Here is a 16,278-nt window from a genome sequence, read left to right as displayed (position 1 = left end):
GAATCAATGATCTTTTAGATAAATTTTTTGAAAGTGAAAGACACATTGTATACTCATTAACTTATTTTTTTTGAAGTTAAAAATGATTTTACTTGTTGCCACAACAACAATGGAAATAGTCATTTCAACTATGAGCGTTATAAAAAATAGGTTGCGTAATTGAATGAGAAATATCTGGATGAAAGACTGTCTAGTCACTTATATTTATCGAGAAATATTCAATAACATTGACAATAAGAAGTGTTCAATAACATTGACAACGAGTTGATAATTTAACGATTCAAAATATGAAGTCACATATAGATCAATTATGAAATATATAACTTATTTGATTAATATATTTAAATTTTTTATTTTTATATTAATGTTTTCATCATTTTATATATAATGATATTTATTATTTTAATTTTTAACCAATATCGCACACTCTGTCTTCATATCCTAGATACGTCACGGTCTAAAAATGCACTATTTACTTTTGCTATTTTGAATAAGAGGGAGAAAAAATATTTTCTTAGATTTTATAAATATAGGTCAAACAAAATTGAGTGTTCACACAAGTAAGATGTACTTATCGTATAAATATATCAATATGCAATGATATCTTATACCACTTGGGCTTGGAGTGACACTTGAGTCACTTTATTTAAGGGACATGAGTCACCGCTTATGGCATGATAATTAATACATATGCTTCTCGTGGTTTGCATTAGGTATTACATACAAGGTTTTTCTTATATCTAGAAGATCAATATCCTATGATAGAGTTCTATGGTATAGTGAACTCCTTAATAAGCTCTAGAATTCCTACAAGATCCTCAAATTGCATCCCCACCTCAAGAGAAGGAAAACCCAAATATCATGGGGCTAGAAATGAGAGACGAGCTCAAGCTCCTAACTCACTACATTGGTAAATGATGCATCTGCATACTAAATTTATAGCTCAGACAATCTTTTATTTTATAAATCATTCATTCATTATTGTATTTTTAATCTCGTATATTTTTCATTGGACCATAGATCTCAAAACTCCTTCATGGTGATGCTGAAGTGATCAAGTGGGCAAGACTAGAAGTTTCATGTGATTATGCGTGAAATTTTTACTATAGAAATATTAATGCACTTTTTAACCAAATTTGGAATGTTTCAACAATTGGTTTGAGTGATACATATTATGTGAGCTTATTCATGTTTATGTATTTGGAATTATTTTAAGATGAAGGTGATGATGATTTGAGATATTGGGTCCAATTTCATAGTATTAATGCTTATGTAATATAATGATTGTTAGAGAGGATTATGAGAGGAATATATGTGAAAATAACTTAATAAATAATTAGCCACGATTAAACTGTGGTTAAAGTAATGGTATAAACTAGCCACGGGTGTGGTTCACATTAGCCACGGTTGAACCGTGGTTAAGGAAATGTTACCACACTTCTCATAGATGTAGCTATATCATACATTGACTGTGGCTAAATTTTTGCAACGCCACTTATTGCTAGGGATTGCTAGGGTCGAGGAAACCGTGGCTAGTGTATTTTGCCACGGTTTTTTGGTAAAATAGCCACGGTTATAACCGTGGCTAACAATATATTTTTTTTGTAGTGAATCTGAGTGGTTCACCCCATCAATACAATGAGAGTCATGATCGACAAGATGAATATCTCTTCTATCCTAAAATATATCACTAATACCCGGATATATGGCATGTGTTCGCAAAACACTAGTGTATTGTACTTTGTTAGGAAGCATGTGAATGTAAATAGAACCACCACCAAAAGTTGTAATAATAAACATAGAATTTATTAATGTAGATGTTCTTTTGTGAAAAAGAATTCAAATAACTAAAGGTATAATTGTCCATGTAGTTAATGATTACGTGTCTAACTCTCTTAAAAAGTTCAACAATGGATTCGCCAATTATCACACTCTAATATTCAGTTGAACATTCGTTATATAACTACTTTGAAGTCACCACTATATTTTTACAGTTAAAATGTAGAAAACCCTATTTATATGCACTTTAAGGAATATACTCTTCTTTGAATTTGAAATTCAGTTAGATACAAATTAAGAAAATATTAGTATCTCATCCGCCCTTTCTAGACTACACTCTTACTAAATTGCATGGACTGTTTTATGCCTTAAAGTTTGTTTGATTACTTAATTAATTATTGAAAAAGGGCAAAATTTGTTTATTTTATTTTTGTGTCTGACAAGATTATCTATATTTCTCATACATATCCATATGAGCAATAAATAATCAATACTACTTAGTTCTTTGGTAAAAAAGTTATTGTTAGTTAGGAATGTTAATTAGGGAGTAGAAGTGGTGTAGCGTGACAATCCACAAGATGAGTTGAGGAAAAGAAGCAAACCTTTCTGACACTTCATTTTCCTAGGTGTAATTGTTATTTTTATATTTTGAATTAATTAACGAAACAATATTGATTTAAATTTGGTACTCATTATATACTAGAAAAAAATCGTTATTGCAATTATTGTTACCAATTATTTATTAAAAGAAATAGTTCTTATTTGCAACTATTTTTTTGGGGGAATTAAATTAAATGTCTAGAAGTTTTATAACACGATCATTCAAAGATGAACTAAAGATGAGAAGTGATGCTACGACCCTACTCCATCTTTATTTAATTCCAGAAATTAAATATTTAATTAATAAAGAATTTGTAATAAACTACCGTATGAAAATAATTTATAAAACAAATACCTTTATTAATTATGATTTTTTAAATAAAATATATGTTAATCAAAGATTTTTTGCTACTGTTTTATTATTTTAATGTTATTAATTATGATTACAATTTAATTACATAAATCAAATAATGTACCTTTTACTAATTATTATTGATATAAAATAATAAATGAAATAATGAGTGTAAATGATAAAACATGTAAGTACAAAATTCCAAATTGGAAAATTGGATTCAACACACAGAAATCTGAGACTCTAGTCATTACATCGCTCACGAAAACTCATGGGTTGCGGTATGTAGGGGTGTGTGGCAATCTTGTTGAGATTGCGGCGGTGATGTAAGCCTGACGTATGGCAGTGACACAAATCAGACTTCAGGAAGAAGGAAGGTGGTGCTGATGTCAACATGGCACAAATAATTTTCTTCTTTTTTTCTGTCGTACAATATTTTTGATGTTTTTGTTTTTGTTTCTCTCTGTGTTTGACTATTTTAGTGTGCCTTTTTTTCTAGTTCTTTTTATCATATATTTAAGACATCAGTTTAGAGGAGATTTTAGACACATGTTTAAAATAAAAAGGAATCCTTCTCATTATGGTTTTAATCATTTTTTTTTATTCAGAGCCAAATAATTTGAATAATGGTTCTAAGATTGCTTCACAAATATTTATAAGATATCTTAATAATTTTATAAAGTCGTAGAATATTATTTTGATACTCATATCGATTCCAATTTAAAATAAAAAAACATTTGAAATGCTCTTTTTTGGTAAAAATTTAATGATGGTCTTATAAAAATCCCAAAAACTATTTCATTACTCATATGTAAGTAACAATAATTATTTAATTTTTATAATATCACAAAAAATTACTAGAATTATTTTTATTTAATTAAAAAAGAAAATCAAAGGGGAAACACACATGTTTATTTTTTAATAATGGAGTATCTCTATTATTAGACTAATAAGTAACAATTAAGTCACTTAAAATCTTTCTTATTTTTTTATTTAAAAAGAAAACAAAATTTGGTGGGAAAGTTCTATTCCACCATTATTGAGTGATATTTAATTACTTTATTATTATTTTTATATGTAAAAGAAAAAACAATTGGGAGGATAGTTGTTTGAAGTTGTATTTGACCAATAAATATTAATTAGGTCATTTAAACAATTTTTAAATATGAAATTATCTTCTTCCTCCAATTATTTTTTTCAAAATCAAATATTTCTTTTAATATTATTATTTTTTTAAGTCAAACCTGATTAAAACCTTTTACCATATTAATTTACTTTTATTATGTATTTTCGTTTTCATCATATCATGAAAAACATTTTTTTTGTTAATAATCATTTTTGTTAAGTTTTTGGGCCATTCAAATTTGGTGTTCCCAAATCCAATGCACATAGTTTTTTTATTATAATTTTAATTTATCAGACTCATTTCTCATACTAAAGAAGGAAATTGTTAATTTTACTCTTGATTTTAAGAAGAGAAGTGTCATATTATTATATTTAATGGATTTAAGGATTCCATAATATTGTTTTTATTTGCTTTTAATGTACTTCTCTTTTTAGTACGGTAAATAACCTTCATAAAACTATAACATAGGTCTTGTTCCCAACACTATTGCATTAGTGCTGCAATTAAACTTTTGAAGGGAACCATAAAATTTTATTTATAATAAATGCATGCTCCTTGATGAAAAATCATCACCATTCATACTTTTCTTATATCTATTTTTTATGATCATAAAAATAGAAAAAAATATTTGATATCTACATAATGATTTACATGACAATTACGTCAATAACCAAAAACCTTACTTGAATTTAGAAGATTAAAATAATGATTTTAATGTATTTAAGTACTACAAATGTGGCTCAAAATTTCTAACAATTCAACCAATTAAAACTTGTTCTTGGGAGCGACACTTGTTGGTAGGGGCAGCCACAAATCCCGAAATAAATTAGTTCATTACCCAAAAAAGTGAGGGGATACCCTTGGTAGCATCAAAAACTTAAAACTTGTTAAACAATAAAAATACAAACAAAAAATTTGTTTGTGCCTTAATTTATGGGATCAGATTTGTTGTCTCAAGTTTTTTTTTGTACGAAAAAATGTACTACTATATATGTCGTTTGATATAATTAGTTGAAAAATGTATTTAAGTTTAAAGTTTATTAATTAAGTATATTTATAACCAATACAACTTATTATATATGGAGAGACTTTATAAGACAACAATTATATTTCGGTCTTTGACTTCTCGGTTGTGGCTAATTGGAGCCAAGTAATGACATTCACTTTGTAGGCGACTTTGCTCTCTCTATATCTCATTTTCCTTCATAATTTCACATTCCTTTCTCTTATTGATTAAATATATATACTAACCGTGCAAATGTTTTTTATACTACCAGCAAATAATTCATCATTTATATATTAATTATAATTGATTCTCAAATAAAAGTAATACAACTCAATAGTTGATGATGTATTGACAATGTAAAAAACTTTACATAGACAATATGTAGATTTTAAACTCTTCTCTTAATGCAATGGCCAAATTAAACTACTCTATAAAATGAATATTCTTTAAAAAGTTGTACCACTTATTACTTTCTTTTTTCATTAGAAGAAGAATGTTAAGTTGTTAAGGAGTTCCAAATAAAATAAGATAATCTACACCATATATTTAATTCATAAGTTGTAATTTATTGTTTATGTTTAAATACCTTAATTAAAAACTAAATATAAGCTAATATGTTTTATTTGGTTAATAGAGAAAATAAATATTTGTTTATAATGTAAATTACAAAAAATGTATGAAGTTATTTGTTTATGTTATAATTATTTTGATACTATTTTTAAAGTATATATTTTTTAATATTTAACATCATATATATTTTTACAAAATTTGTTAATTTTTGATACCTCCTCACAAAGGGTAAAAACCAATATAAAAAACCATAAGCAAATTCAAAGAGAGATCAATCCAAAAAAGATAGAAAGTGTTTTTGAAAATTTAGGGGTAAAATCAGAAGTTAACTTGGTGTGAAAAAATAAGCAATAAAAAAACAAGTCATGATAAAAGAGATATATCATTTTTTGTTAATTTTTTCATAAATAAAAACTGAATTTATATTCTAGTTGAGCCAGTATTGATAAAATCGTACCTATTAGCCAGTTCAACTGGAAAACTAATAAACTGAACCCCTTACCGGTACGGGATGATTGTTGTACTGAGTATGCACTAAATTTGGTGGAAACCGACCAAAACTGGCTAGTATTTTTCAAAACTGGTGAACCGGCCGAGTTGACACTAAATCGGCTAGTTGTTGCATTAAGAAAAGGATCCAACCTAGACATTGAACCAACTTTTTTGAAGAATCTGGAGAGAGAGAGGAAGAAGAAAACGTGAGAAAGAGATAAGGGAAAGAAAAAAGTGAGAGGGAGAAGAAATAAGTGAGAGAGAGAAGGGAAAGAGGTTGTAGGGAAAAAATAAAAGAAAGTAAGAAAGAGAAGGGAGAGAGATAGTGGGGGAAGAATAAAGTGAGAGAGAAAAGTATTGTGTTTGACAAGTGGATGATTGCAATCAGAGTAGGTTGATTTTTTGTTATTTTCTCAATTTTATTTTGATAGAGATTAGATTGTAGATTGAGTTTGATTTGATTTTGATGAAATTGGTGGAAAAACAATGTTATCATATTACAATATTACCTTTTTTTTTACCCAAGTTATCCACACATTTTAAGAAATCAATAAATGATATAAAATAAAAATGTGTATATATTATATATCTATACTATATATAAAGCCAAAACTTGAAATAACTTCCCTTATGGTGTAATTTTCATTTCCTATATTGCCCTTAACATTATTTAATTTTTACAGAAAAACTATATAATCCTAAGCAACTACCACCAATATATTAATTAACCACATATCTCACCTTAAATTAAACATTATCATAAACACACAAAAAATAATATAAAGTACACCAAACACAACAAATACATTTTAATTCACAAAAATGAAATATATAAAAATTGAATACGTAGTATCACACAATATTCGCCGGCAGACACGAAGTGTCTGTACACACTAGTAGTAATAGTGTAAAAAAATTTAAATATGAGAAAAATGTATATACTTATATTACACAAATTTTATATATTGTTAGTATATTATCTACCGTATTATAGGTTTATATATATATAAAAACATATATATCCAGTTTAACCGACATACAGTTTAATTACTAAATTATTGGTAAACCATTATACCACTGTACCAATATCTTGATCAGTTTAATAACCGATACAGTTTTAATAACACTGAGTTGAGCTATCAAACATAACTATAATTTTAAACTTATTTTAAAAGAACTAAGATCTTTTATCTAACAATTACTAAGCCTAGGATCATTTTCATCAAGTCCAACAAGGCCCAAACCCGTTTGGCTTAGGACTTGGCCCCTCTTGTCACATAAAATGCCCACATGATCATATTAAACAATTGACCTGTCAACCAATTAATAGTCGAATAAATAAGCAGTTTTTTTTTACCAATCAAGTTGTGGCCCTAACCTAAACCTGACCAACCCAAACCAGATTTGGTAACTCAAATTTCCACCTCCACCTCCCCATAAGAATATAAATTCATTGAAAGCATGTTATCACTTTCTGCGAGATCTCATCACAATCATTCTTTTATTTATTCCTAAAAACTAAACTTTGAAAAGCTCAGATTCCTCTAAACATCTAAACAAAAATTGAGAAAAGCGTGTCACAAACGCATTACATGAATGTTAAGTAATTATTACACGTGGAATAGTGTGGTACCCATATAAATATTATTATTAGTCTTCTTCTCTTACAAAAATTACAAAGCCACAAAGATACCGTTCTATTTCAAAGCATCAAAAACAAATGATACCATACATACTTAGCAACCATTATCATTTCCAATCTATGCATTTATCTCTATCTATCTCTATCTCTCTTCAAACTTAGATAAATAAAAATCTTAATACAAACTTCACTTCTTTTTTTTCCTCTCATTTCAAATGGGTGCAGAGGTTAAGATCTGGAATCCCGTTGAAATAGCAGAACAAGCTCGTAAAGATTATGCCTCACAGATTCATGCGTCACATCTTACTATTGATCCATCCCTTTCATTTCCTCATATGCAACCTCTTATCATGTTAGTAGTTAATTCCATTTATAACCTTTTTTTTCCGGTCTGTTTCGAGTTGAGTTTTCGAGGTGAATGAAAAGAAAGGTCGGAGTCATGTATTTCATGCTCCCAGACCTTTCAATTCTCTGGATTCTCCTCTAAAACTCAACTCGAAAATGGACCTTAATTAAATTGCTTTGGTTTTGTCATTTTCAATTATTATAAGCTTTGCTTCTGTTGTTTTTTGTTGTGTTGTCTTTTTTGTTGCGTTATTTTGCTGGAAAAATGTGTGATTATGAGGATTTTGGCCGAGGGAAACTCGGATTTGGTGATTCCAGATTTTCAGGAACGATTCAATTCCTTTTGATTTGGATTTGGATTTCCTTCTGTATTTTTTAGTGTTTGGTTTTTTGGGGAAACGGAAGGGTTTTGAATTGGATTGTGTTAGTGGTGTAAAGTATCTTTTGGTATTGAATTGTTTGATTGTTTGTTTTGTTTTGCAATTGAATGTTACTTTCTTCAAATTATGTTGTTTTCATACTATTTTATTGTGATTCCATGCAGTAAGTTGTGCAAGGATATTTTCAATTCGTGGTCAAATTTGGATGATTCTTGCTTTCAAGTTGAGAAAATTTCTGGAGGCATTACAAATTTGCGTGAGTAATTTCTTGTTACTCACATGATTGATTTTCATAAGCTGAATGGCTTCATCTGTTGAATGGCTTACTTTGCTAATAACCATGTAATAATTTCTTAGTTACTTCTCATTCATTTGTACCCTTTAGTTGTTGATGTAGACCCTAACTATAAGTTTATCATTATCTGTCAGTACTCAAGGTTTCAGTTAAACAAGAAAACTGTATTGATGATACTATAACCATCAGATTGTATGGACCGAATACGGAATACATTATTGATCGTCATCGGGAATTGCAGGTTAGATGCTGTACTCTGCTTGATTACACCCCCAACTAGCTTAGTCACTGAATGCTTCTGAATGATTTCTGAGTCAAATATTGTGGTTCATCTTCCATTGGTGTTTCCATCTTTGTTAGTTTATTTATTTTTGTTTTTTGATTCCTGAAAATGTTGTTCTCTAGCTGATGAATAATTGAAAGTCACATGATTGTTAAGCTAAACATATGCTTGTTGCAGTGCCCTTAGTAATATATTTATAAATCATAACAGGAAGGTACTTATGCTGTTTTTTTTCATTAACTTAACATTGCAAGTTGAATTTGAATATTTCATATTGAGAGCTGTATTAAGCTTCAATTAAGATCAACTAACTTTGGCAATACAATAATTCATTCCTCTATTCTATGTATATTTCCCCTCCCTTTTATAAGCTGCTATAGTGCTATAGGAAGGAATATAAAGATTTTAGGAAATTATGTGATTTCTAGGTTACCCATCTAGTGGGACTAAGATTTGGTTCTTGTTGTTGATGATGTGATTTCTAGGTTAGGAGGTGCTGCATATAAACGTCCCAGAAGTTTAAGTTTTTGGGAATTATAATTTAAAATTCTCTTATGCATGCTTGAGAGAAGGTCAAATCCAAAAAAACTAAATATTAGGTAGGGATAGGCAACCTCCTCATCTTCCAGTAACATTATAACATAAATCCTGTATGGGAGTAGTGGTTCTAAATTTTGTCCCTCTCACCACACATACAAAAAGAAGATGAAATATATTTTTTTTTTTGTATTTGTACAAAATTTGCACTTATATTCCTCTGTAGAGTTTCACAGAGATGTTGTGATCAAAGAAAAATATGAATTCTATTCTAACTGTGCATTTTTATTTATTCTCGAAACTATCTGCAGACTACTGCAAGTTAGATTAGTTGTTATGTACTCCGTAGTTTACTTGAAGCTTCCACCTTGTAATTGCTTGTCAAATTTGGTGTTTAGGCTGTCAAATACCTCTCAGCTGCAGGATTTGGCGCTAAGTGGCTTGGAATATTTGGAAACGGCATGGTGCAATCATTCATAGATGCACATACTCTAACTCCATCAGGTACAAATGGGAAGAAAATCATGTTTACAACAGGAGTGACAATGTCATGTTGATAAGTGCTAAAAGATTTTGTTCAATTGCCTTCTTTTGAATTTTCTTGATAAATTGGTTAGAAACTTACATATCTCTAAACATTGAATATATCTATCTAGTAATAAATGTATTATACATTTACATAGCATTTATGGAAGTTTTCTTAGAAATAATGTAGCATTTATGGGAATCATATGGGAACGAGTATTATAGTGAGTTCCTTACTGATACCAATCCAATGTAAGTTACAGTCTCCAACAAGGAACTTGATGAGAACAATAACCTAGGTTTAGGAGAGCTCTCAACTAAACAAAAACACAAAGGTTTAACTCAAAATTCAACTTAACTTTATTAATGATTTGATCAAAATATAAATAGGCAAAGTTGCCTTGGCTGAATAGATAAAATTGAAGATAGAAATCAAATTATCTTCTAATAAACATAGAAATAAAATCCTAAGTAATATCAATTGGTTGAGCTGAATTGCTTGTTTGACTTAGTCTTGAGTGTAATTCGGTTTTGGTAGATGGTTGGCCGAATTTGTTGAGGAGAAGGAAGAGACTTGATCAATTTGACTTCATCTTGAGGAACTAATCATATTTAATTTGAATCCAATCTGATTTGTTGTTGGTTGGAGATGAGATTAGGATTCCCTATTTTATAGCCTTGTGCACCTTAAAAGATTGAGCTTCCTATCCTCTTTCCTTGTTTCTAGCCGTGTGCATCTTTGGGAGATTGATTAATCTCTCTTTAATCTTCATATAATCTTCTCTTTATCTCCAAGTTTGAAAACGTGTGCCATATACCCTTGAATTCAAATTCAAATCTATCTTCTTTCAAATCCAAATTCAAATTCAAATTCAAATTCAAATTGCTAAAACAAACCTATCTTCTTTTAAATTCGTTTTCCCTCCATGCCTTATCTCCTTGTTTGCCTTAGAGATAAAGTGTTAGCTGAATTGCCTTATCTCCTTGTTTGTCCTTATAGATAGAGTTCCTTACGTGCCTCCTTCCTTGAAATGATCATGCATTGACTTCCATTTGCCCTAGCCACGTGAAAGGCTTACCCTTGAACCTAAGTAAACTACTTGGTCATGAATATGGACCAATGTTACAAATAATTCCCAACCCATATTACATGAATTAAATATTAAGAAATACTTGATGAAAATAAACCTAAGACTATATGAGAATGCAATCTCATTTATTTGAATCAATGAAAATAAAATAAACCTAAGTATAAAGTGACCTAAGGACATAAATGTCCTCCTCACATACCCTCTCTTGGGTCAATTGTGTCCTTTGAGACTTTAAGGATCCCTGCCTTGGCTTTGGCCCTAGTTGTAGGACCATCATGACTTATCTTGCCCTTGGAATCAAAGGCTGCCCTAGGAGGGTTTACATCAGGAACTCACTACAATACTCGTCCCCATATGATTCCCATAAATGCTACATTCTACTTCTTACTCTATTAGGACAGTATATAACAGAAGAAATAGGAATTGTCCTCTGGGAGGCCTAGTTACTGAAATAGTTAGAATTAGTTAGTTAGTCAAGTTAATCTATAAATAAGATTGACAGATTTAGAGGGAGGGTAATCTTTATCATTTGTATGGGAAAAGAAAGGAAGTTAGAGATAGTTCAGGTCTCTCAGAATGCCAAGAGTAGAGAGAAAGAGAGCTTTGTAATTCTTTGGTGTTGTATATCTCGTGACAATCCAATTTTCATTTTACATATCAATAAATACACATTTTCCATTCATTTTGGTCCAATTCGTACAATTGGTATCTGTTGATTGATGTTGTCATTATCCAATTGTTATTGATTCAGATATATTATGTTATTAATTAGGTTATGATTATGTAATTATCTCCTTAATTCTTTTCCGAAGTCAAGGGATTTATGCTTGTATATTTGTATTATAAATAGAGAAGTACACAAACTACTCAAGTCATTCAAATATATTTTTCATCCCTTTGAAGTTGGTATCAGAGCTCACATCCTATGGGCCTGATAAAATAACCTAGCTTCATTGGTAGCTATAGGCTATACTCAACAATTTGGTCTTGATTATGGTGAGCCATTCTCCCCGGTTGCCAAAATGGCCTTTGTTCGTATCTTTCTCTCTACGGTAGCCATGCGTGCAAGGTCGTTGCGTCATTTGGACATCAACAAATGCCTTTCTTCATGGTGATCTAGTAGAAGTTTATATGGAACAATTACCTAGTTTTGTTGCTCAAAGGTAGTCTCGTGGATTTGTCTGCAACTTCATAAGTCCTTATATGGCCTTAAACAGTCTCCTCGAGCGTGGTTCAACGGGTTCAGCTCCGCTCTCCAACAATTGTGTGATTCGTAGTGAAAAAGACCACCATGTGTTCTATTAGCATTCCTCCTCTGGTCAATGCATTTGTCTTCTTGTTTATGTCGATGACATTGCCATTACTAACAATAATCATTATGGCATTAAACGTCTCAAGCAACATTTATTCTAACATTTCCAGACAAAAGACTTAGGGCCTTTATACTATTATCTTGGAATTGAGGTAGCTCAGTCATGATCAGGTATTGTCATATCCCAGAAGATGTATGCTCTAGATATTTTGAAAGAGACATGAATGTTAGACTGTAAACTTGTTGATACTCTAAGGGATCCTAATGTTAAACTTGTGTCGGACTAAGGGGAGCCATATGGGAGATACCGAAGACTTGCAGGTGAGTTGAACCATCTAACCATGACTAGACTAGATATATCTTTTGCTGTAATTTTTTGAGCCAGTTTCTTAATTCACCTCTTAACAACCATTCAGATGCAGTGGTTCGAATCTTAAGATACATTAAAGGGTCTCCCACAAGAGGATTGGTCTGAGAACAAAGGTCATATTGATATCCTTACATACTCTGATGCAGATTGAGCTGGATATTCGAATGATAGGAAATCAACTCCTGATTATTTTGTCCTCGGGAGAGTAAGAAGTAGAATGTTGTTGCTAGGTCAAGTGCATAGATAGAATATAGAGCCATGACCCATACTGCAAGAGAAATTGCATGACTCAAACATCTTCTCTCAGAGTTAAAGTATTGCAATGTTGAATGTATGAAGCTTATTTGTAATAACCAAACAACTCTATGAGGGAGATCTCCATCACCTATAGTCAGGTTTGATTCTATTCCCTCTACTCGTCCTCTTAGACTTCCTTTTGGTTCTTTTCATCACTACTGCTCCATTGGTGAGCCATCTTCTGGCCAACATTGACTTGGGCCAATGGCCCTCTGGTCATTTTGGGGTGAAGACTTGTACATGTCCTTGGTGTACTTCACCTTCGAGTACTCACTCGGATCCATCCACCTCTCATGTAAGAGGTATCCTCGAGTACATTGCAGGGTCTCTTTCCCACAGAGTGCGAGGGAATACTCCCACTGGTGAAGCTGATACGCGGGTTCGAGGAAAGAGGACGCAATTATCCCCTCTCTCCGATATATTCTCCCCACATGTTGAGATGGTGTTATATTTATTTCCAGTGATGAGTAGGAACTGGAGGAAGACTAAGAGGAGGTTAGTGTGGGAGGGTGGTAGGAGGTGGACACCTCGTTAGTGCTATAACGACCATTTTGATGTATGGCTATACTATTAGTGTTTTGTTGTTGATGGTGGTTTTAGTGCACACCCAATCATAGAGTCTTTTGTGTTGTATGTATATATATATATATAATTTGTACTAGTGTGTGCCTAATTATGTTTTGGACATCTGGACTATGTACTTGGGAATTGGACAGTGATGTTGTTGTATGAGTATATGTTTACGTGTTGTTTGGATGATCGGTTATATAGTACTATTAGAATAGTTAATATTGCCAGATGGCAAAACTGATTGTACAAAACAGTTATGCCCTAATGTGCCTCTATTCTCCTATAAATAGGATTGAGTAAGCACTCATCTAATAAGATTCCAAAAACAGAAAATAACTAACCTAAAGTTAGTTACAGTAACTGTTCTCTCTCTTTCTCTTCTCTCTTCTTATTTTTCTTCATTTTCTTACATGGTATCATCACCAATGGCCAACGCCATTAACGATCCTCCTCACGAAGCTTCATCTCCTCCTCTCTCGTCTTCTGCTGCCACACCTCTTCGTGCTCAACCTTCAACTCTTTCTCTTCAAATACCAAATACAAAGCTCACTGAACATAACTACCTCACATGGAGCCAATTCGTGCTTGCAGTCTTGAAATCAAATCGTGCTCTACGATTTATTCATTCCAGTGATGTTCCTCAACGATTTCTATCTGATTCAGATCGTAACACACATCAGGTGAATCCTGGCTACTTAGCATGGGAAGAACAAGATCAAGCAGTATTTTTGTGGCTCCTCAATTCAATTTCAGAAGCTCTTCATCCACGAGTAGTTGGATGTGTTCACTCCTGGCAGTTATGGAGTGACTTACATGCTTTTTGTAACTCACATACAAAAGCTAGAAGTCGTCAATTACGAACTCAGCTTAGGTCTCTCTCAAGGTTCCATGACTATCTCTGAATTTTTCTCTAAGGTGAAATCCTTAACTGATTCTCTAATTTCAATTGGAACACCAATATCTCTTGAAGAAAATGTTGATTGTATTCTGGATGGTTTAAATGAAGATTTTCAGAATGTTATTACATCTGTTGAAAGCCAAGTTAATTCTCCCTCAATTCATGAATTGGAACAATTTTTACTAACTTTTGAATCAAGATTAGCCAAGAACAAAAACCAGTCTGTGTCTGATGCTCTCTCAGCAAATATAGTTGCTCAATCTCCACCTCAACCCCCCCTCTCTGTATCCATGCCATCTCCTACTGTTCATCCTCATTCTCCACACTACTCTGGTATCTTACCAAGACCTTCAGGCAATTTTCAGTCTGGTTTCTACACTCAGACTCGAGGTGGACGTTCTGGAAAACATGGTGGACGTGGTTTTCGTTCTGGTAGAAATTTCACTCGTCCTGGCAGCTTCTTTTGTGACTATTGCAGGAAACCAGGACATGATGTCTCATGGTGTTACTATGCTCCATATGATAGTCATCATGGCACATTAACACCTTCTCACTTCTATGGACAGTATCAACATCAAAATCAGTATGGAGCTCCAACTTCAAACATGTATTCAAGGCCATCTACTCCATATGGATCCTACTCTTCTGGACCAATGACCAGATCATACTCACCTGTGGTTCATCAAGGTTTTGGTCAAGGCTATACTAATGCACAGTCTGGAAATTTCTACAGAGGACATTCATCTTTGCCTCCTTATGCTCATCACCATCAAGGTCCAAGCTATGCTATGAATGCTGAAACTGGCAGTCAAGATTCTAGATCTTCAATGTGGTATCCTGACTCTGGTGCTACAAATCATCTTACATCAGATCCATCCTTGCTACATGAGCCTACTGAACATTTTGGACCAGACCAGATCTATATGGGTAATGGAGCCAAAGCTCCTATCACAAGTAGTGGTAACACCTATTTTCATTCTACAAATTTCACTACTTCTTTATCTTTACAAAACCTATTGCTTGTTCCAACAATAACCAAAAATCTAATGAGTGTATCTCAGTTTGCAAAAGACAACTCATGTTATTTTGAGTTCCACCCTAACTATTGTGTTGTCAAATCACAGGGTTCTGATGAGGTTCTCCTTCAAGGGACTCTCACTTCAGAGGGCCTCTATGCCTTCTCCAATCTTATTCCCAAGCCTGTCTCCAAGAAATCACATATATCTCCTACTACATCTCAAGCTTCTGTTTTAATTTCTACTACTAGTCATATTACACCTAGTTCATTTCTGTTATGGCATCATAGACTAGGTCATGCCCATGAGGCAATTGTTCACAATGTCTTGAAAAATTGTAATATACCTTGCTCAAATAAAATTGCCTCAGATTTTTGTTCAGCTTGTTGTTGTGCTAAAGCTCATAAAGTTCACTCTTCATCATCCATAAATGTATATGCTACACCTTTTGACTTGTTATATGTTGATTTGTGGGGACCATCTCCCATATACTCTAAATCTGGCTTTAGGTATTACTTGTCTATAGTAGATGCCCATAGCAGATACACTTGGATTTACCTACTCAAACAAAAATCAGACACCTTGTATATGTTTCAGCACTTTATCACAATGGTTAAAACTCAATTTCAAGGTAATATCAAAGCTGTCCAAAGTGACTGGGGTGGTGAGTTTAGACCTTTCACGAATTTTCTTAGGTCTCTAGGGGTGANGGTGAACCATAGAATCTCCTGTCCTCATACTCATCATCAACAGGGCACTATAGAAAGAAAACATCGCCATATAGTAGAGACT

The 16,278-nt window shown here is 32.2% G+C and overlaps 1 protein-coding gene and 1 long non-coding RNA gene across 3 annotated transcripts in view; one reads left to right on the top strand and one right to left on the bottom strand.

The window, feature by feature from the left end:
- LOC109326963 (probable ethanolamine kinase) overlaps positions 7,642-16,278 on the top strand; it is a 24,319-nt gene continuing 15,682 nt past the window's right edge. Inside the window, exons 1-4 of one of the 2 annotated variants that reach the window (XM_019559915.1) lie at positions 7,642-7,919; positions 8,457-8,548; positions 8,722-8,828; positions 9,806-9,911. In XM_019559915.1, coding sequence (XP_019415460.1) covers positions 7,783-7,919; positions 8,457-8,548; positions 8,722-8,828; positions 9,806-9,911 — 442 coding nt within the window. In that variant the 5' untranslated portion in view covers positions 7,642-7,782. The remainder of the gene's footprint in view (positions 7,920-8,456; positions 8,549-8,721; positions 8,829-9,805; positions 9,912-16,278) is intronic. The other variant, XM_019559914.1, reaches the window with a different exon arrangement.
- LOC109326964 overlaps positions 16,046-16,278 on the bottom strand; it is a 20,674-nt gene continuing 20,441 nt past the window's right edge. The window contains exon 3 of the long non-coding RNA XR_002105301.1: positions 16,046-16,183. This is a non-coding gene — a long non-coding RNA (uncharacterized LOC109326964). The remainder of the gene's footprint in view (positions 16,184-16,278) is intronic.

Source organism: Lupinus angustifolius, chromosome LG14, assembly GCF_001865875.1.
Source record: "Lupinus angustifolius cultivar Tanjil chromosome LG14, LupAngTanjil_v1.0, whole genome shotgun sequence".
Classification (NCBI taxonomy): domain Eukaryota; kingdom Viridiplantae; phylum Streptophyta; class Magnoliopsida; order Fabales; family Fabaceae; genus Lupinus; species Lupinus angustifolius.
The sequence above is the reverse complement of the archived record's forward strand: the minus strand, read 5'-3'. Positions and strand labels throughout refer to the sequence as shown.